Source organism: Eptesicus fuscus, chromosome 14, assembly GCF_027574615.1.
Source record: "Eptesicus fuscus isolate TK198812 chromosome 14, DD_ASM_mEF_20220401, whole genome shotgun sequence".
NCBI classification, from domain to species: Eukaryota; Metazoa; Chordata; class Mammalia; order Chiroptera; family Vespertilionidae; genus Eptesicus; species Eptesicus fuscus.
Genome location: NC_072486.1, coordinates 58,267,437 through 58,290,226, shown reverse-complemented (window position 1 = coordinate 58,290,226; position 22,790 = coordinate 58,267,437). Strand labels below are relative to the sequence as shown.

At 50.8% G+C, this 22,790-nt stretch overlaps 1 protein-coding gene across 1 annotated transcript; it reads right to left on the bottom strand.

Moving 5' to 3' along the window:
* Positions 1-5,373: 5,373 nt before the first annotated feature.
* On the bottom strand, positions 5,374-16,467 carry LOC103294122 (aldo-keto reductase family 1 member B1). Its single transcript, XM_008150514.3, has 10 exons — positions 16,210-16,467; positions 12,896-13,063; positions 12,115-12,231; positions 11,057-11,134; positions 10,663-10,785; positions 10,055-10,161; positions 9,656-9,737; positions 8,996-9,079; positions 7,827-7,909; positions 5,374-5,778 (listed from the first exon to the last, which is right to left on the bottom strand). The coding sequence occupies exons 1-10, from the start codon at positions 16,273-16,275 to the stop codon at positions 5,736-5,738; spliced, it is 951 nt and encodes a 316-aa protein (XP_008148736.1). The 5' UTR covers positions 16,276-16,467; the 3' UTR covers positions 5,374-5,735.
* Between the last annotated feature and the right edge of the window lie 6,323 nt (positions 16,468-22,790).

Genomic DNA, 22,790 nt, shown 5'->3' with positions numbered 1-22,790 from the left:
TAAAAATAAATGTGATTGATTATTGTAGCACTTTTAAAAAAAGAAAGAAAGAAAAAGACACAGAAAGTCTAGACTATTCCAGTGTCCCATCCGTTTAGTCATCATGTCTCCCTGGGCTCCTCCGGGTTGTGATGGCTTCTCAGACTTGACAGTTTTGAGTAATGGTATTGGTCGGGTGTCTTGTAGAATGTCCTTCAATTACATCAGATTTCTCTCATGTTTCTTCATTATTAGACTGGGGGTTTGGGTTTGAGGAAGATCATAGATTTGAGGAAAATTGCCATTTGTATCACATCATGTCAAGAGCACATACTATCGCCGAAACCAGTTTGGCTCAGTGGATAGAGCACTGGTCTGCGGACTCAAGGGTCCCAGGTTCGATTCCACTCAAGGGCATGTACCTTGGTTGCGGGCACATCCCCAGTAGGGGGTGTGCAAGAGGCAGCTGATCGATGTTTCTCTCTCATCGATATTTCTAACTCTCTATCCCTCTCTCTTCCTCTCTGTAAAAAATCAATAAAATGTATTTTTTTAAAAAAAGAGCATATACTATCAATATGACCTATCACTCTTGGTTTAACCTTGATGACCTAGTCATAGAGTTGTATGCATGTGTAAGTCACTACAATTTTTATTATAATGAAATGTCATTGTTAATAACATTATGATGTAAAGTGATAGATTGGAATCCAGAGACCTTAAATTTCTACTTAAATTGCTGTGAGCTTTAGCTGGTCATTTCACTTCTTTGATCCTCAGTTTTTTGCTGTAAAACCAAGGGGTTATTTGGCTAAGGATGACAATCTAAACACCCTTTTTAAAAAATAATCCTCACCCGAGGATATGCTTTCATTGATTTTTAGAGAGAGAGGAAGGGGAGAAGAGAGAGAGAGAAACATTGATGTGAGAGAAACATCAATTTGTTGCATCCTGTACATATCCCAACTGGGGATCAAACTCACAACCTAGGTATGTGCCCTGACCATACAACCTTTTGGTGTATGGGCGACGCCCCAACCAACTGAGCCACCTGGCTAGGTTTAAACATATGTCCTTTTGAAACATTATTTGCATGTTTGTAGTTACTTCTGAAATGCCTTCTACACAATGTACAGCTCCAGGTTTGCAGACGTGGTAACCAGCCTCCACGGTGCCCCCTGAGGAGGGCTGACCTTTTGTGGAAGTGATGCTGTGTGGCTTCTGAGGGTAGGTAATGAGGGCATTGTGGCTTCCGCTTCCTGCTCTCTGGCATCACTCCCTCAGGGACTCGGCCCTGTGTCATGCACACGCCAGCTCTAGGAAAGGTACGTGTGGTTGGTGGGAACTGAGACTCGGGCCAGCATGCAGGACTGAGCCGAGACTGAGTGCCCTGCCTTGGAGTCGAGTCCGCCTGCCCAAACCAGCCTCTGCACGATGATTCCCAGCCGTCATATTCCTGCCACCTCATGGGAGACCCCCATCCGGACCCACTCAGCTGCGCCCCTCCAGAACTCCCCAACTCCCCCACTGTGTGCAAGACATCTTTATCGTTTTAAAAAACAAGCAAACCAACCAACAAAGGTTGGAGCCCAAGGCTTTGAAACTATGTTCCGGGGCCCTCATGGTGGGGGGGCTGTGTGTGAGGGGCTGACTGGCTTGGTTCCGAGACCCCCCCAACCCCCCACGTACGCCCCGGCAGCTGTCACTATCCGGTGTCTCCATGGAGGCTCTGTGCAGGGTTTGTTTGGAAGAAGGAAGTCTGCTGCCAGAAATAAGTTGGAAAACACTGGGTTAGGGAAACACGGGACTAGGTGACCTCTTAACCCTCTGAGATCCTCATCCATAGAAAAGAATACTTACAAACACACGGGCGGTATGTGCTTCGGGACTCGTCTGGTGCCGGGAGCACGGTCCTCGTGCTGCTCGCTGATGAACGCATCGGCGCTGGCCTGCCTGCGCGTGGGATTGGACCAAGTCCAGGCAGGAGGGAGCCCTGTTCCTGCTCCGGGCCTAGCTCCTCCTGGGCCTTCTGCAAACAGAGGCCGTGTGGTTATAATCACGATGATATTGACAATGTCAGCAATAATGGCTGGCATGTACTGCTTGCTGTGTGCAAGGTCTGGGATAGGGGTTTTCCCTCTATGATCTCATTAATCCTCGTGACTGCGAGGAGCCAGGCATTTTAGAGATTGAGGAAATGAAGGCCGGGAGGGTAGATATTTCTCCAGAGCCGTGATTAGGAAAGAGCAGAGCTGCGATGCAGACTCAGTCTGTCTATAAGTGCACAACCCTCTGCCACCCTTTCATGTATTTTAGGCCACTGTTCAGCACCGAGCAGCCCCTCTTTGGGTCTGGAACACATTGATTTCACACCAGGAGGTTTTACTAGTTAATTATAAGGAAAGCTCTTCATTCCTTCACTTGGTAGTTCATGCAACTGACATTGGGGGCCTTGTCTGTGCCCAGGCACTGGCTCTGTGGACAGAAGGGCAAGGAAGACAGACACTGGTGCCCCCTCTGGCTAAGCTGGGAGCTGGGCTGCAGGAGGACCTGAGAAGGCGCACTCCGGAGACGGACAGGAAGGTTCCAGGCACTGGAGACCAAGGTCTTCCTTAGAGCGCAGCTAGCAGATGCCTTCAAAGGAGGAAAGACGAGGTGTGACCTGGCACTGGGTCCCAGAGAGCCATGACCTTCCAAAGACAGTCCCCCTAGGAATAGCCCCCTAAGACAGTCCCCCAGTCCCTCTAGGAAGCCTGCCTGGGTTGTGCATCTCCTGGCGGGGCCCTGTCCAGGGACCTGGACCGACCGCCTCCCTTAGCCAGCGCCTCGATGCCACACTAAAACACAGAGGACTCGGTGTCGGACCTGAGAACCCGCGCTGTGTGAGATCAAGTCTGCGGCGGCGTTGTTCAGAGAGACTTGTCCAGAGCAGGTTTAACTGCCCCTGCGACTCAGTAACATTTAGTTCCGTCTTTCAACTGGTCTCGTTATCTTATTAACAAGTCTTGGCCAGAACTCTGTTTTGTTAAAACCCCAGCTGTTTTCACGATGCCTTCAGTATTTTACCGCATCACAGTGACTCCACCTGAGCCCCGCGGCTGGGCTGGGAACTGCCCCCGAAGGGATGGGATTTTATTTCTACAAAGAGGAGGAACGGGCTGTCCCTGGGCAAAGCGGTCTCTCTGTGGAGACCTCCCGCGTCTCTCTGCTCCAGCTCAGATCAATTGTTGGCAGTGGCGTGAAGCTGGCCCTGCCGAGCCGCAGCCTCACCTGTGCTCCCTCCCGCCACAGTCCAGCACCAACGTGCCAGGCCCCCGCCCGCTCCTGGGAACACAGGCTGCCGCTGCGGCGTATACTCCTGTTTTATCTTCAAAGTACAGAGCGGTCCTGTGTAGGAGGCCGTGATCTCCTCCTCCCCGCCCCAGGCCAGGCTCCCAGATACCATCTCACGGTCTCGGGAGAGCCGGGCCAGGCCAGCGCAGGGCCTTTCATCTTGTTGGTGCTCCTGGCTGACTTTTCAAGTCTTTTTTGATGTGTTTTTACTCAGGGATCCAGATGGCAGGCAGCTGACTTTAAAACTCTTTCTAGGGACTGGAAGTTTTCCGAAAGTGTGTTTAGCCAATTCTGGACTGAGAAACAAGGGTAGGGACTGGGTTACAGCGGACTGAACCTGGCACAATAAAACAGGAGTCTGCTCTTGATGATGTAGAGCAAGCATGTCGAACGCGCGGCCCGCAGGCAGTACGCGGCCCACAGTGAATATTTTTGCGGCCCAACCAATGTAATGGTATGTAAGAAACATCTTAATAAAAATTTCACAACTTAATTTTTACAATATCCTGTTACACATAATTATTAATAACGAATTACCATGTTCGCTAATGACTGATTACTATAATTGTGTTGCATTCATTTTCCTTATGCGCCTTACGCGCAGGCACACATTTCTCTCCACTAATACCAGCAGCGAATATTTTAGCAGCCGATTGCCACGTCATTAGTCTTAGACTGACTTGTTTGGTGTGCACAACAGGAAATATTTCGCTTTCGGAGAACAAGAAAAGTAGGTTTATTTGCATTACACTTATTAGTTTGTGCAGTTATTCAGTGTTATTAAAATGTTCTATTATTTTATGTTCACAATTACTCATATTTCAGTCCTTTGTATTCAGCATGTCTCTATTGAAATAAACCCACATTTCTATGAAAATTGAACCTTTTTTTTGCGGCCCACAGAAATTTAAACCTTGTTTATTTGGCCCGTGTTAGCCTTTGAGTTTGATATGCTTGGTGGAGAGGGTGACCGAAGAGGTTTGTAGTTGACTTGGGATAAGGTGGGACCTGCCTAACCAGCAGGAGAAACTGGACCACGGTGACCAGCAGGTGCCAGGAAGAGGCCCAGGCTCGGGGCTGCCAGTCAGTGATCGGGTAGAGCTCTCAGTCCCTTCAGCTCCATCCCAGCCACTCAGGGGCCTGATGCTCTGCCATCCCTGAATGAGGCCTAGCAGCCACTTACACATGGATAACCTGCCAAGCAGGTTAACTGGGGGCTATGGTCCCCCGGTAAAGAGAGCGGCAAAGCATCTTCTCTATGATATTTAAGGTCAACACTGTCTACCCCATCCTTTTCTTCGCCTTCGTCAAGATAATTCTGGGTAAGGAAACATTATTAATAAAAATAATAATAAGCAACAGCATTTGTAAAAGGAAAAATGGTTTAAAAAAAAAGAGGGGGGCCTTTACTTTTGTAACCCTTTTTAAGCCTTCATCCTTCTGTCACGTGAAGACACAGTGGGGAGGAGCCGTCTACCGGCCAGGAAGTGGCCCTCTGGGAACCCGACCAGGCGGGCACCCTGATCTGCCAGCTCCAGAACCGTGAGGAATACACTTGCTCAGTGCGCCCTTCTGTGCTATTTCGTGTGGCAGCCCAAGCTGACAGATAGTTACTGATGCTCTTCCGTCTGGTCTAGAAAAGGAGCTCATGAAAGCAGTTCCTCGTGAGCAGCACTGCTTAGTAACCAGGACTTGGCCTCACGTGTGAAATCACCAGTGGGTTTACATCCTGGCGAGGCCCTAAAGCTGTGGCTCCCAATGGGGCCTGCGCATTAGCACCCCCAAGGGGCATGAGAACTCCAGATGTCCCGGCGACCTTCCTATCTCTGGGGCGAGGGCCAGACTTCACTGGCTTTTCCAGCTCCCCAGCTGACTCCAATGTGCACCCTAAAGCTAACAGGTAAAATATGGGGCTCAGGGTTCCCCACCAAAAGGAAAGGTGCCAAGCCCTCACTGGTGCTGCAGAGCTGAATGGCCTGCTTTGTGGGGATCAACGGTATGAAGGTCGAGTGGGACAGAGGCGATGAATCATTTCAACAAACCACGCCAAAACGAACAGCATCAAGCTCACAAAAGTACTTTTTATTTGAGCAAGAACAAGTCTGGCTGAAAGGATTCCAGTTCCAAGCAACCAAAATCCCATTGTTAGTGGCACTAATTTTCACTTTGTAGATTCAACTTAGTCAGGAAAGAGTATCGAGGTTGCACCTTCCCCAGACAAGAAGGGCAAAGAAAACGGGAAGAGACTCCAATCTACTGAGACTGCTCATTGGCCCCAACGCCAGGCTGGCCACGCCCTCACTGGTGGCTGCCCTGTGGCAAGGGACATGGCCACACTACACTACGTACTCAAAAAACGAGGCAGGAAGAACAAGGCAGGAAACGGCGGCAGGTGGCCTGGGGAAGAGCAGGCACCCACAGCTTCAAAACTCTGCATGGAAGGGATAATTCTGGTGGGAGGCACAACTGTCAAGAGAAAGAGGGACACATTAGCTTTTGAAGAGATTTCAACCAAAATAAATTACAGAAAGTCAGAGATGCTGAGTGTCTCATTACAGGCAGAAATAAAGGCCTGCGAGGAGCAAGTCGGCTCTGAGCTGCAGGCCATGGGTCTGCACTGGGGGCAGCCGCCCACCCTCACCCTCTGCCGCCGACTCTCGTGAATGACGGACGCCACCCTCCCAGGGCCCAGCACCGGGCCTGGGGTGTTCAGGGCAGCAGGACGCAATTCCTGCTTCTTCATAATTCCATCCAACAGGCAGCACAGGAGAGCATCGTGTTGTCTTAGACATTAAGAGGGTGATGACAACGTAAGAGATGTGCTCGGAGTACAGGAGACAGAAATGCTCCATCCCTCAGGAGCCTCCTGGTACAGTGGGAGCTGGCATGAGCCCAGTGAGCAGTTGAGGATTCGATAAAAGGAACTGGGGAGGGAGGCAGGGCATCGACCTGGGGATGGAGAGCTGCGGACATGTTTGCCAGGCAGTCCCATCCGGCAGGCAGGGCCAAAGACTTGTGTTGGGAACACAACAGCAATAGAGTTGGAAAGACTGGCTGGGCAGAGTATGAAAGGCGCAGGGAGAACCCACGTGGGGCATCTAACTCTTACTTAAATACTCAGAACCATCCAAAGGTCCCCGGGATCTGCTTTTTATTGTTTCCCATCAAACCTGAGGTATAAACACCGCCGTTAGCAGCAGAGGCGAAGTACGACAATAATCACCAGAGGTAACGTGTAGTGTTAGAAAGAGCTCCCTGGGTGCCCTGGGCATGTTGGGGACAGCCTCTCCCACCCCATTCAGACCCCAAACATCCCCACGAACCATCAGTAGCCCAAGGACTAATCTGATAGTGGAGTCTAGAACAGAGAGTGGAGGAAGCCTAAGTGTAAAGGAAACAGATAGAAAACCATTGTGGCCTATCGGCCCCGAGAGCTTCCATTCGGGGCAGCGGTGGACAGGAACGGAATGGATGGCAGGGACGTTCTGAAAGCAGACAGGTGTAAACTGGCCAGAGATTCACTTCTCCTCTCCCTTACCCACCAGATCCAAAGACGCTTTCAATGTCTAAAGATTAAACAGCATTCACACACACAGCGACATCAGAAAGGGCAACCTCTGTGGCCTGTTCTGAGTCTGAGGCCAGAGTGTGACAGCAAGTGTGTTCACACCTGGACAGGAGAGTTATCAACCAAGATGCACACCAGGAGACATCTGCCCAGGGCGGCAAAGGCCACCAGGGGGCAGACCCTGCACTGGACAGCTAGCCACCCTCCTGGCTCGGGGAATGTTCAATTTCGTGTAGGAGAGTAACTAACTAGTAAGGAGACAGGAGGAACCGGCAGAGGTCAGACAGTGAGAATAGCGAGAGGAGGCTCTTAGACGCCCATGGAAATGGGACGGTTCTTCTTAAAAGCAGAAAACAAGTTCTAACATTAGTTATTACACAGGCAGGAGAAGGAAATGAACTGCCTCCCTTGTCACCTCCCTCAGAGTCCAAACGACAAATCAGGGAATACAAGGACCCGCGGATGTGTGGCTGGAGGCCCGCAGGGGACTGCCAGGCAGAGGGTCCACGGACCATCTCAGAGCCAAGTGGCCCATCCGTGCCAGAGCTGGGATGACCTCGGCCCTGAGCACCCGGTCTTCCTACTACACCCCCTTATTAGTGTCATTATCAGGTAGGGCCGCAGGCAAATTCTTCCACAAAGGTGGGGCAGGAGCCACCTGGCCCCTCTGGTTTTCACCGACAGTAAGAGTGGAAATCAAATGCCAGAACATGCGGTTACTGCGGGTCAGGCAACAGTGCCCCTGGGCCGGGACGAGAAGACACTAGAGCAGTCGTCCCGGCACCTTCCCGTGGCTGACACAGGGCTAACGTTTACAGCTGCACAGGCATGAGAACGCAAGGAAACACGCCAAATGAGGCCGTGATGGCGACACAGGACGTGGACGCCACGGCCGCCGGGAGCTACGCTTCCGCTCTGCAGTCTGGTCTGCCCGGGACCCACTCACCTCACCAAGGCACAGACCCTCCAGTTCCTGTTGTAGCTCAGTAAGGTGGCCATATCCTCCTTGCTCAGCTGAAAGTCAAAGACCTAGAAGAGAAAACATCCAGTAAGCTCTGCAAGGAAAGCTCAACCCCAAGATCACAGCAGCGCTGCGCAGGCCGCTGATGAGATGCCGCCCTGAGCGGTGAGGGGAGACGGAGGCTGAACTCGGAGAAAGTTGACTGTCGGGCTATTCAGAGAAGGCACACGGCTCGGCTGGGAGTTCATGAAACATCGAAAACAGCCCTTCCCTTCCAGGGCCTCCACTGAGTTCATTTCAAGACCCTCCCTAGCATTTCTGCTGAGCTCAGCACCGGGGAGCACAATGACGGGAAGACGTGTCTGCCTCGTTTACAAAGGAAACACAACAGCTGTAAGAGCAGGAGGAATTCACCGCACCCGGTGCGAGAGGCACTACACACGGCGCTGGGGAGGCCGGAGGCATCGGGAACCAGCTGTGGTCAGAGGGTCTGAGGCAGGCCTGCGGCGCCAAATCACGTTTGACAGAGAGCAAGAGGTGCATCAGGAGAACCGTCTGCAGAGACCACGGTCCGCGGGGGAGACGTGGCCAGCACGGAGGCCAGCGGGCAGGCCCTGAGCAGCACCGGGAGACTGGGAGGGCCGGGCACATGCCAGGAGCCCTCAGCGTTGGATGATCACAGAATGTGCGAGAAGTCTGCTGCAGACTCTGTGATTACAACTGTGCAAAATGTGCAAGGACTACTTTGTATGTGTGTGAAGCCCCTAACGTATCTTATTTAATCTTTATGACAGCTCTTGAAATAGGTATTACTTTACAGATGGGGAAACTGAGGCAACTAATGAAGCCCTGATGCAACCCCAGTGTCACTCACAAACATGTCTCAGGGCAACACGGAGTCACTGAGGAGCTTCAGCACAGGAGTGTGCATGTGCAGAGGGTAAACTGAGGCACGGGCCCACCCCCCTAAGCGGTGCCTCCACCCAGGAAGAGCCACTGTCCAAGGTGTGTTCACTGCAGCTTACTGAGGCTGGCTGCGACGGAGACCTGACAGAGGGCGGGGTCCCATCCACACTCCAGGGACAGGCCGAGACCCAGTGAAGAGTCCTCCCCCTCTCCAGTGAGGAAAACCAGGGATAGCAGCCAGGCCTTACCTGAAAGTTCTCGGTGATGCGTTCAGGGGTCACAGACTTGGGGATCACGACCAAATTCCTCTGCATGGGGAACCGGATCAGAACCTGCGAACAGATGTGCCGAGTGTGTACGTATGCTCACCAAGAACTCTGTCTGTCATCTCACTTAATCTAATGCATCCATACCCGGAAGGGGACATCCCAGAACTTTGAGTGATAAAACCAAGGCACAGAGACGCTGGGCTAACCCAGCAGCAAGGAGGGTGGCCCTCAGGATCTGACCCGCGCCCTGCTCTCAGCCACCACGCCTCGCGCTTCCGTGTCTCCCAGGCGTCCCACCCGCAGGAGACTGACACTCACGGGTCAGGAGCTGCCGCTCCCACGGGGAGGAGAGTTTCCTGCAGCTGCTAACGAGCTGCTCTAGGAGGGCAGATGCACTTCACCGACAGTGGCAGCTGCTGGCCCCGCGGCAGCCGGGAAGGCAGCGGGCAGGCACCGTTATTCCCAGACCACACGGCATCTTCTAACTCGCAGTCGGTCCCTGTCTACCGCACACTCCAGAACCCCAAGCCACACTTCCAGGAGGGCTTGACGGGCCCGGTCACCTCCCCTCCGGCCCACGGGGCCACCACAAATGCAGAAGTTCTGGGGGCAGTCACGAGGGCCTGGACACGGCCGTACCTGGGCTGTGGATTTATTGTACTTGTTAGCTATGGCTTTGATCCTGGGGTCCTCCAGCAGGGAAGGGTCCTCGGGCTTGGCCCTGGAGACAGAAAGGTGACCCGTGTGAGCAACCTTTGGCGCCGCCACTCAAGGCAGCCGCCCCCCAACCCTGACTCCCGTCAGTCTCAGAGGGCGGCCCGCCAGTGCCCTTCCGATTCAAAGCTGTTACAAACTCCCCACCCTCTGGAAAGAGAGCAGGCCTCTTGCACCTCAAAAGGCCAACCAGGAAACCCAGCAAAGGCTCCTGGGAAGGTCTGCACATCAGCCCGAGCCGTTTTCCGTGGCACTGAATGTTTCTCTTTAGCCATTTCTAATGTTCACCAACGGACAAGAAATCATGGCCCCACAGGGACTCACCAGGGCCTGTCGGGAGAGCCGAGGGGACTGTAGGCCGTCACCACAATGCCTTTGGACTGGCAATACTGGATCAGCTTCTCCTGAGTGAGGTACGGGTGGCACTCGATCTGCAAGTGCAAGCAGGAGGCAGATGCAGGCCTGGGCCCTGGCGAGGGCACACTCAGGAAGGTACCCATGCCAACTCCTCCCTCACCCGATAGGAAATTGTGTAACCAACATCCTATCTCCCAGATAAGCCGCAACCACGTCGACGCTTCCCAGCGAGTGTCCTCGACACTAACAGCACTAACCTTGTTCCTGGCGTACCGTGGCCGTGGCCCTAGGGTCCCTCTGGCTTTGGCCACTTATCAGCTGTGACAGGTCTGAGGACCTCAGTGTCCCAGGCTGCTCATCTGTGCGGCCTGGAGCCATCACAAGCCAGGCTCACCCCTTCTCTCCTACAAGTCTCACCCCCGATGTGCCACTGTCATTCTGAATCGTCAGTGAGGACTGTGCCAGTGCCCAGGAGCTTGCCTCCCGGCCGCTCCCTGGTGACATGAACAGCAGTGACCGCCAGAATCAGAGGACACCGAGCCTCCGTGCCCACCAGCTCCCTGCTGGATGCTGACCTGGTTCACCACCGGCTTATGCTTTAAGCCAGGTTTGTTTAAGAGCTTCTCGATCTGGAGATGGTTGAAGTTGGAGATCCCAATAGATTTCACCAGCCCCTCGTCCACCAGCTCTTCCATGGCCTAAAGACAAAAGAGGGTCTGCTTGCTCCTGACATGTGCCCCGAAGGACAGGGTCAGACGCATCTTTTACACCAGCCCAGCCCTTACTACTCAGTGCCAGAGTCAGACCTTGGAGAAGCCACGAGACAGCAAGACAGGAGCCAGGCTGGCTTTAATGAGGCAGGAAGTGCAAACACAGGCAGAAGTGGCATAACTCACGCCTGTCCACTCACAAGGACAGCAGGAAGCCGGCACTGAAGAAGAAAGCCAAAGCAGGGACAGACAGCCTTACCTCCCACGTGTCCACAAAATCGGTGTCAGAGGGAATCACGTTGCCTTTCGCATCCAACGGGAAAAATTCGTCCCCGGGCTGTCATGACAAACGCACACAATCAGTAACAGCCCTTCACTGACGTGCAGTTACATCTTTGAAAGCAAAGTTCTAAAAATGTTCTACACTACGAGAGCTGGCTACGTTTTTAGAAGATAGTCCAGGGCAAATCTGTCCGTGTGAAAAAGAAATAGGCAGACAACTCCTGAAGCTCCCTACACCTGTTTATCAAATGGGCCGGAGCGGACAGTTAGATGGAAATGGGTCATTCTCGGTCAGTGAAAGGAACCCTGCCATGGGCCAGAGTGTGTGGGTGGAGGGAGGACTCAGACCAGAACTCGCAGGGTCCACGTGCTGGCTGGATCACCAGACTAAAGGACCGTCGCCTTGCCAAGCCTCGCTGGCTTATCATGAAACACAAACAATGGAAGTCAGGCCTGGATACCCTACAGTGCAATAAAATAGCGCTATAGGGTAAACTCCACACTTTCCATCTGGCTGACAGAGCAGAAAACGGAGCCTGTAGCTGGAATGAAGGCAAAAGGCACAATAACGCGAGACTCCTTCTGTACAGAGTTAGAGTGCCAACAAATACTCACCAAGCCTCCTCAGGATGTGGCATGTGTGTGGAATGTAAGAATATGCACACATACACAGGTGCGGGGTATGAACGTATACGTGCACGCGTGCCTGTGGGCAGGGCGGGGATAGCGGGTGACACCTGGGCCGTGTGCAGGAATGTCCTGAGTCATGTTGGTTGTTACAAGGTTGTAAACGGCACAATCACCCACCAACCAGGGCAGGACTCCTCAAACTCTGTACCATGCAGCTGAGTCACGGGGTTTGGCTGCAGAAGCCTTGGGTGGGGCCCGAGACTGGTTTCTAACAAGCTCCCAGGTGATGTTGCTGCTGCTGGCCTGAGGACTGTCCCTGGAGCAGTAACCACACACAGAGCGCGACCACTCACCTGCTGATAAAGGAGGCCCCACCTGCCGCGGCTACCCGAGCCGTGCCCTCACCTTGAAACTGATGGGCCAGTGGATAAGGTAGAGGTCCAGGTAGTCCAGCTTCAGGTCGCTGAGCGTCTTCTTGCAGGCTCCCTTCACCAGGTTCTTCTCATGGAACGTGGACCACAGCTGAAGCCAGCGAGAGAACACATCCTATCACCCCACGCAGGAAGCGGTTTCCTGGCTGGAGCCAGACGGCTTGAAGCCAGATGATTCGCTCGCCTCTCACCATAACCCACCCATGTCACCGTGATGCTACACATGGTGGCGGTGGTGTGGGTGCTAACTTTCCAAAGGAAGGCAGGATTATCAGGTCAGGATACCTCCAGAAGGACCAAACTCAAGGCATAAAATAGAACGGACAGCTCGGCACCAGCCCTGGGCCCGACACGTGATCCTCAGGGCTGTGTCCCTGCAAGGCCGGTCTTTCAGAGCCAGCCTCACCTCCAGGTGGTGGCCAGCAGTGGAGATCTCGTTTGGAGATGGGAACCAAGTCCCGCCCTTAAAGATAAGTCCCTGGAAAGAAAGCACCAACCCACGACCTCAGCCTCTTCGGCAAGGGGCTCTAACCAACGGGTCCGTGGAAATACCAACCAATAGGCAGCCGTGGACGGGCGAGCTCGGGAGCCCTCTGTGGCCTCGAGTCTACACATTCTCCCTGGAAGACCTGTGTGCCCAGTGCTAACTGTAGCTGCACTAAGAGGCCCCAGAGTACAGCCTTGGCTCCTAAGCGGACGCCACCAACGGGTAACATGAACGAGAACCCTGTCCCCCAGGCTCCCAAGAGCAGCACCTTGCTGACGATGAAGAGGTCCTCACGCTTCACCACCTGCTCCTTGATCTTCTCCTGGATGGCCACCCCCACCTCGTTCTCGTTCTGGTACACGTGGGCACAGTCAATGTGGCGGTACCCAACGTCAATCGCCACCTTCACAGCCTCCGTCACTTTGCCCGGAGAGGACTGAAAGGAAACGGAAAGCACGGAGTTCAAATCCAAAATGAAACAGAAGACACAGTTTGCACACAACCAGGGAGGAGGACAGTGAGCCGACCGCTCCTCACGGAAGCGGCTGTTCCTTTAAGGCCGGCACTGGAAGGCCGGGCCAGTTGCTGAAGCAGACTCTGACCATTTGCTCTCAGACGGAACCTGAAATGCCAGATGGCTTCATTTTAGGATAATTTAACAGCAGCATCGATCACCTTGAAAAGATGTGCACAGACATTCACTCCTTGTTTCTTCACATCAGTTGATTTACAAACCACTGTATAAATAGTCCCCCACTGCCTGGATCTACGAGGTTCCCATGGCAATAAAGGATACCATTTCCTTTGAATAGCTCAAAGTATTAAAAAAAAAAAAAACCGCTGTAAATGTTTCCCCGATTCCCATTTGGTTCCAGAGTTCAGTAAATCCCTGTGCTTTACTTTCTCTTTTTGGTGCCTGGATTCAGATATTGGCAATCCCTTGCTTGGAAGCAGTTCTGGGAGACGCTCAGAGATACAGAATCTATTACTGATACAGACTCAAAGGCCTGGGCATCAATTCTCACGCTGTCCAAATCTCGGAAGATCACCATATGGTTTGTGGTCACAGCTACGAAGAAGCTGAAAGGCTGTCTGTGCCCAAACCGTCTGAGTGACCAGGACAGGGGTGGGGAGCTGGCTGTTGAGGAGGAAGAGAAGCGCCTTCATAGCCATTAAGCTTCACCAGATCGACTGCGTAGACACTTACTCCATCTCCTGCTCAGACCAAAGAGGTGAAAAATAAAAGAGTGCAACAGACTGTTGAAAGAATCGAGGACATTCCCCTGGAGAGCGGGGCAGAAAAGAATGAAAGGGAAACTCCCTGGGGCCATCGCAGCTGCAGACATCTGCTGCTTTATCAGCTGTTGTGAACTGGCGAGGAGGGGAATATGGAGCCATGGGGATAGAGCGTGACCTGAGCCTGTTAGCACCCTGAGCTTGCTATCCACCATGGAGGGAGCAGGGAGGCGGGTGGCGCCACCCTCCGGTGTTAGATCAAGGAACACCTTCGGATGACCCGGCAATCTCCTCTTTCCCTGGAGGACGTAAGCAGCTGCACCTGCAGCCTTGCCCAACCTCCAGGGCTCAAGGAACAGAGCAGAGCAGTAGACCGTAACTACCACAGCCTCTCTGTGGCATCCTGGGCACAGCTGATGCTGACGTGAGAAGCGACAGCAGAGCACACCCCTTCCCAAGAGCGAGGACAAGTGAGGGACCCAGGTGGGGGAAACTGCCCAGCATGCATTTAACTTTCTTCAGGCTTAATGGAACCCTGATTTTCTCTGCAGAGCCCTGTCATGTGCCAGCCCAGCACCGTGTAGCCCCAACCCTGGGCAGAGAGGGGTGGGCACCTCTCTCAAGCCTGGCCTAGTCACACATGGTTATCTGCCAGTGACTGGTACAGGGGCAGACACACGACCACCCCAGCCAGGCCCATGAGAGCCAATCTTTGGCCTTCGGTTGGCACCAACAGGATAACATTTCGTCCTGCGGGGGTCATTGTGCTGGGAGGATCCGAGCCAGGAGCTGCTGGAGGACAGAGGGATTGACGGACAGATGAGGGTTACATTTATATGCTTGGATCTGGTTCACCTGAGGTCATTTTGTAGTTCAAGAAAGCATATTTTCACACCCTTTCCGAGAGAATAATCTGCAACAGATGGAATTTAACTCGGTGCCATGGTCATAATTCAATTACACCCTTGGAGCCACCACTGGTCTTTTTTTTTTTTTTTATATATTTTATTGATTTTTCACAGAGAGGAAGAGAGAGGGATAGAGAGTTAGAAACATCGATGAGAGAGAAACATCGATCAGCTGCCTCTTGCACAACCCCCTACTGGGGATGTGCCCGCAACCAAGGTACATGCCCTCGACCGGAATCGAACCTGGGACCTTTCAGTCCGCAGGCCGGCGCTCTATCCACTGAGCCAAACCGGTTTCGGCACCACTGGTCTTTTTGAAGGAAACACAGGATTACTAATATTCTCATCACTTTGGCCAACGAACATCGTCTGTGTAAGGCAAGTCTAGGACCCCTTTCTTACTCACCTTATATTTACTAATTTTCAACTGCGGGTTTTAGGGTAGTCCAAGCCACCGCAGGGGTGCAACTCAATCCTGTCTTTTCTTCCCTTGTCTGTGTGTCAACATCCAATGCCCAGGCCCACAGTCAAAGTTCGTGGGAAAACCCGGGCCATAGCTGTGGAATGCAATGTGTATAATACCTGAAGCTACCTCATAAGCGGCTTAAAAATATTGGGTTTTGCCCCCATAATACCACTTTCCGTGCCCCCTAATTTTCAGATAATCAGGCTATCCGCTTTATTTCTAACCATTTCTTAGGGGCGCTGTGAGCGAAGAGATTTCAGTGGTGATCGGGTTTCCGGGGCCAGTTTTAACACTGATGCTAACCGTTTTCCTGGGCGGTAACCACCCGCGCCCAGATTCCCCGCGGAGGTCCCAGGACACCCCAAGTGCCAGGCGGGGCTAGAGCGGTTCAGCGCTGCGCGTCTGGGGACAAGGAAATGGATGCGTCCTGGGCAAACCCGTGCCCCCTAATGTAATTATCTGCGGTCTCCGGGCGCGCTTACCTCGAGATGCTTATTCCAGGGAGAAAAACGGAAACGATCAAGGCCAGACTATTCATAAGACAAACAAGGAGGCGGCGCAACTAGTGCCCTTAGCAGCGGAACACCCCCATCTCTTTCGGATCCACCTCCCGTGGTCCATCCCCGGGGCCGGGCGGCGGGGGCTCGGGGAAGCCCCCTTTCCCTTCCGTTCCTTTTAGGGACCTTTCCATCCGGGATCGGACTCAGAGCGCGGACGGGGGGCCAAACCCACCAGGTGTGCACAGCGGCGGCCTTCCGCGGGCCGCTCCCAAGTCCCTCACGCGAGCCCCCGGCCCGACCCAGGAGAGCCAGCGCCCGGGCGGCCCGCCTGCCCGGCCCACCTCGGGGCCCGCGGGGCGCCTCGGAGGCCAGGCGTCCACGGCGAGGACCGCAAAGGGTCACTCCAGGCCCCTCCCGCCCAGGCTGCGCGGAGCCCGAAAAGAGCCGCAGGACGCGCCCCCTCCGCACCTACCTTCCAGGTGCCCAGCCCCACGAGGGGCATCTTGGCGCCGTTGGAGAGCACGATGTGGTTCGCCATTGCTGCTGCGCTGCACAGACCAGGCCCGCGGACCGCGACAGCGTGGAGCCGGCGCGCCTTTAAATAACCGGTGCCCCGGGCGGCCAGGGGGGTGGTGGGGGGGAGTCCGGTCGGCGGCCGGCTCCGCAGACGCGGCTTCTGATTGGCTGGCCCGCCGAGCTCGTTCCCAGCGCCGCCGAGACGCCGCTTCCTTCGGGTCCTAGCGGGGCCGGGTTCTTAGGGCTCGGATGCTGGCCTTCTCCCCACGTGGCTTGGGAGGCCTCGCCCATCCCTGTGGCGCTTGGAAACGCGAACGCTTTAGCAAAAGTAAGAGGCAGCCTACAAATAAGCAGCCTGGGAAGGAGTGTTTGTTTGTTTGTTTGTTTGTTTGTTTGTTTTGTTAAGATCCCGGAGCCTAGGTTTGCCTGTTGTCCAAGCCCAGTTTCTTGCTCTTCGAGAATCTGACAAATGTCGGGCCCATAATTTGTACGAATCATATTAGCCACTTTGCTCTTAGGAAGGTGCCTATTAGAGAAATGCCTTGCAATCTTGTTGCAGAACACTTTCTGGACATTTGGGTTTGCCCAGCCTGTATGTAGGTCCCGGGGCTATCTTGGCACCCCCACCCCAGGTGTGAGCTGTGTGTGGGTTTTGGTTCAGCCTTCCTCCAAAAGCATTTCTGCAGGTTAGGAAGCCTCGATGAGCCTGATCCTGAACACACAGAAGCTATTCAATCTTTAGGAAGTGAGACCTTATCAAAGCAGCAAGTTTCAATCTGGTAATTTAGTAAAACTTGAGGAGAGAGAATGGGCAGAAAGCCACAAAAGAAAAGTTAGCTTTAATATTGTAGCTCCACGGACTTCAAATTAGTGGGCGCTAAATAATAAATCGGCCAGCTCTAATTGGCAGGTAAGACTTCTTTCTATTCTGCCTCGAGAAGACACATTATTTTCCAGAGGTAACCAAAGGAAAGTTGCTGGAAGAGCTTTAAAGACAATTTTGGTTTATTTCCAATAATCGCTATCCATAATGCTCTGTCCTACCCCAAACCTGCTCTTTCTGCTCCATCACCCTCCAACCTTTGCCCCAACCACGCAAGATTGAGAACTCCATCTGCCTGCTAATGACTCAGGAACCACACCTCTAAACTCCATTCTGGTGATTTTCCACTTAGTGACTTCTGAAAAGTGCCCCCTAGGAAAATTTTATACACAGCAGACCAGCCCAGATATTTTTCCATTTGATATTTATAAGAACTCTTGCTAGTAGGCAAATTCTGTTGCTATTTGTCCCCAAAGAATAGAATTTTAACTTAACCCTAAAGCTAGGAACGTGGATTGTGGGTAAAAGAGCAGTAGCCCACCGCTCTTCATTCATAAGATGGTGACATAGAGGCTGCTGTCCAAAGAGCTAGTCTTTTTAGAAAACAATACACCTTGAGTGACTAGGTTGATAGACACAAAGGGACATGGTCTCGATATGAGGGGCTTTGTTGTTTCTATGATGACTGAGTATAGAAGCTGACTGCATAAAGGTGTGACTGTCTAAAAGTGGAATATTCTGACCCAGTTACCCAGATGTGAGAAGCCAGACCAGTGGAATTTCTAAAGTAAAAATAGGACCATAGTTGGGACAGTGAAACAAAGGAAGGACGAGGTAGAAGAAGCAACTATTATAATAGTCTCCTAACTGCATCATTGCCTGAGTAACCTTTTAAAAATGTCATTATGCACATATCAAAATTCTGCTTAAAAAACTCTTCAATAGAATCCTTCTGAGAAATATTCTAGTATTTAATATCAAGAGCAATAAAATTATTAATGTACTTTGAATCCCATAATGAAACCAGTAATCTCATCTTGATGAAATAATTTTAAAGGAAACGTACACGTGCGTGCGCGCGCACACGTGTGCGCACACACACACACACACACACACTATAGACTATAAGTATGGGGCTGGGACTAGGTGAGAAAAGTGTAGATAACATATAGTCATTAAACATAAAACTGTATAGATATAGAGAAGGGTATATGAAAAAAATACTAAGTTGAAAGTAGAGAATAAAATCATAAATGTGGCATGATTATAAGCATAAAAAACAACTTGTAACATAAAGTTAGGAAAAAGCCAAAGGAGATGAAGAATACTGTTTGTCATATTATTTGATTAATAAACACATTTTGTAATTAACTATGAACTCTCCAATCTCCCTAGGATAAAACTTCAACTCCTTAGCCTGGCATTCAAGGTCCTGTGAAATCGGATATAACTGTAAATATATGAAAAAGCACCAAGTTGTATACTTTAGTAGGGTGACTATTATGGTATGTTATATGACTATTAAAGCTGTTAGAAACAAACATACAAAGGTTATGGGGCAGTATAGAAAGAAGCTATGGAAATTCCTTGACAAGTAGAATAAGGGAAACTGCAACAAAATAATTAAATAAGACCAAACAATTTGAGTAATTTACAGCCAGCTAATGAATCACAAGGTGTTATCTTCCCTTACCAAGGACACTTAGGAGCAAATGGTTTATACCAGACTGTCCAGGGGCAGACTGTCCTTAGTCCTGGTCCCTCTTTGATAACATTCTTTGAAAATAAAACTAATAAAAAAAAATAACCTTGACCCCTCTATATGCACATTTTGATGAATCAGCATATCCATGGACACATCTGGAAAGCTAATGAATGTTCTGTTAAGACCCTCCCCTAAGACCTCCTGCAGGATTATCGCCAGCTGAAGATAAAAAGTCTCAAGATAAAGGACCTGAAGTGCCCTCCCCTAGAGCACACCCACACCTTGTATCTCTGCTTTCTTTCTTCTACTCTAAGGGCTCCCATGAGACTTACAACCACAAGAGCACCTGGCAGTGGCAGCTCATCCCAGCCTTACTTCTTGAACCTGTCTCCAATGTCTCCCCTTTTTTTCTGACTTCCCAGTGAGCTCACAGTAGCCCTGCCTTGGCTCACTTCACTGTGACTTTTACTTCTCAGTGAGCTCACGCAGCCCAGTGTGGCTCACTTCTTCCCTAGAATGCTTCTAGGAAACCAAAGCAGCCCCACCTAGGTTCTCTCTGGTTGCTTCTTCTACCTCGTCCTTCCTTTGTTTCACTGTCCCCAGCTGTAGTAAACATACCCTCAAAATCACTTGGACTCAAATCTTTCTGGCATGAAGTCAAGAACCCACACACTACTGGCTGGCTTGAGGCAGACCTGCTCTGGGCCCAGTCCCTGTCCAGGTAACATTCTCAGGTAGCAGGGACACTAGGACAATCACACACAAGGGACATGATGCCAGCTTCAGGAGAAACCATGGGGTAAGCCTTCCTACCAGGCCAGCAAATGTGACTTCTGCCCACTTCCTATCATGCCACCTCAGCCCACTCCATCCTTCCACAACTCTGGCCAAGCAGTCACAATTTTGGGATAAGAACACCTGACAGAGGTCCTATGGAGAGGCAGGAAGCAGGGAGAGGCAACAGGCAAACGGGTAAGAGCCACTGCCATGGAGCTGGGTAAGCCTTACAGACTCGGGGAACTACCAGGGAGCAGGCTCCAGTGTGTCAATATTTGTTCACGTTTGTTTGCAAGGTGAGGTTCAGATTGAGAGAAGGGTCAATATGAACCTTCTTCATTGATACTGGGGAATGGCCAACATCCAAAGAGAGAGAAAAATAAACATTTTGTCACTTTTAAGCACAGTTGTTCCATAAATTCTTGTGAATAACAGCATCCACACATTCTTTATGGAACAAGTGTATTCAGTAAACAAATTCATTCATTTATCCAACAAATATTTAATACCAATAGGTACTGTTTTAGGTTCAGGGATTACAGAGATAAACGGGACAAAGTCTCTGACTATAGAAAGCTTCTTTTATGGAGGGGGAGAGAGAGAGAGAGAGAGAGAGAGAGAGAGAGAGAGAGAGAGAGAGAGAGAGAGAGAGAGAGAAAGAGAGAAAACATATCTAAAAACAAGCCAATGTAACACCTGGCCAGATATTGATAGGCCACATGATGAAAACAAAAGAGATGCTAAGGATGGAGGTGAGAGCAGGGTCCATTGCATTGACAGAGAAGGTGAAGAGGGAGAGGGAGCCACAGGGAGACCCATCCCAGCAAGTGAGGAGGGTCCGGCGTTGGCCTTGAGGGCGATAAGAGTTGACTTCGGTGTGTTTGGGGTGGGGGCAGGGGAGGGTGGGAGAAGCAAGGAAGTCTGTGTGGCTAACGCAGAGCGAGGGACTTGGAGGTCCCCAGGAAACACAGCTGCAGCTGAAATGGGAGAGAACAGGATACCAGGGTGGAGAGTGCCCAGGGGTTGGGGAGGGACTCCTCTATTCTCTGAGGAGGCTCCACATTTCATTATAAACTGCAAGCGCTCTGCGAAAACCCTGAAAGAAGTCTTGTCTGCTGCTGCAGGCGTCATCAGTTTCATCAGAACCAGGGCTTTGAGTCACCAGATTTTGTGGAGAAATGGGGCCACATTCCAGAGAAACTCACTGACTTTGCAGAGGCCTCTGGAAGCATGGGAGGAAACTGCAGGCAGTTTTCTGTTGTTGTTACAAGAAAAGGAAAGCCCATTGTTAAAACAATTTGTTAAGCTTGAACATTTATGAGAGTGAATAAGTCGTAAAGCATTGTACACTTTTAAAATATTGTTTCTGTGAAGGAAATAGATTTTCAGTGCAATAAAATTCACTGCACAATTCCAAGTGTATGTTTTTATGTGTATTCTTCCAGAAGGGCATCCAAAGCTTTCTTTCGGATCCTTAATTGGGTTTCTGCGCCTCAACGGCGTAAGGGTATCAGAGAGCAGCCTCCATAAAATGTAAATGACAATAAATACACACGATCAACCTATAGACTGTAAGATGCCTCTACACACATGTAACTTGTTACATATGTGGATATTGCTTACTAACCTTCCAAGTTGGATAAGTAAGTCTGTCAGTGAATCTTTAATGTTGCAGGAGGGTGTTTTCTGAAACTATATGACTAGTTGTGATGATTAATGCAGAAAAATCCTTAGCAAGTATTATAGGAAGTAAAATTATAGAGAAAAGTTAGAATTCCATGCCATAAAGGATTGTACCATCCTTTCTTTGCCCCTTCTTCCTTTCTACTACTTGGGACGTGGATATGATGGCTGGAGCTCAAGCAGCTAGTTGGAATCCCGAGACAGCCTGGATAAAGCAGTGGGTAGAAGGAGCCTGGATTCTTTAAATGGTGCAGCTGCCATATCAGACCTGGACTGCCTTCCTCCCATTTTCTTCTTTGTGAAAAGATTTAAAAAATAACTTCCATGTTGTTTATGCTACTGCTTAACATGAGAAGCTCTACTGCACAGAGAAGCTCACGTATGCGTCATAATTACCCAACAAAGTGCCTATCTTTATACCAGTTTTATAGATGAGGAAACTGAGATCTACAGAGGTTGTAGGTGGCAGGCTGAGTTAGGCATTCTGGCTCCAGAACTCTTACTCTGTACCTGGCACTTAACAAGTGTTAGTTTAAGCAGTCCTCACAGAAAACTTAGAAGATAGTTACTATTATTCCTCCAATATGTAGAAAGAGAAATCAAGGCATGGAAGGGTTAAAAAGTACCACAGGTGACAGCAAATGAGATGGTTCACTGTCAGGTACTCTGTGATACGACCTTTCTCAGGGTCAGAGACGGACTCTGTGTCCTTAAGGGCCATTATCTGGTGAAGGTTTATGGGCTGCTCTTGCCCAACGAATGGGTATCAATCATCTGCCTAAATCTGTTCAGGGCCATGTGTCCAGTTGGCTCTGATTTAACTCTGGCATTGAAGAGGCACCACCCTTGTAGCATGGCCAATACCAAGACTACATATACGGACACTGATTTTAAAGAGACAGAAACAAAAGCCAATATTTGCAAAAACTCTCTTCAGTGTCCATTATGAAAAAAATTTTAAGAGAGTTACCCTTGTAGCAAAGCCTCTATTTTAAGAGTATCAGAGCTTGCTCGACAAACAAACACCTATCTGATGTTCAGAAAAAACATAATAATCTGTGCTAGTCAACATGTGTTAATCATGTTCCATTGCGGGCGGCGGCTCTTCTTTTCCTGAGTGAGAAGATATTGAGCAGTAGACACAAGAGCCGGGCAGATGAAGATCAAAATACCAACTTTGTCTTGAAAAGGCTGAGTTGGAGAATAGGGTTTGAAGTGTGCAGACCATAGTATGCCCCCCGGGATCGAATGTGCCCACCAGTACCATGGGAACCTTGACCACTGTGTCTCCCTCGCAGAGGCTGGTCACTTGTCTAGTGGAAAATCCTGAAGATGGGGTTCTTTCTCTTAGACACAGAGGGAGAGAAGATCTAGAGAGTGTTCCAGATGTGCACAGTCAAATTCAAGAAGAGTCCTGAAATCAGCAAGTAAGTCACTCCTCCACCCTTTGGAAAGAGTAGGTGGGATGAAAGATGAAGGTTACCCTCTTCAGTGTTCCTTGAGAACAGAATGTCCTACTCTAGGGGCAATGTAGAACGTAGGGAAATGT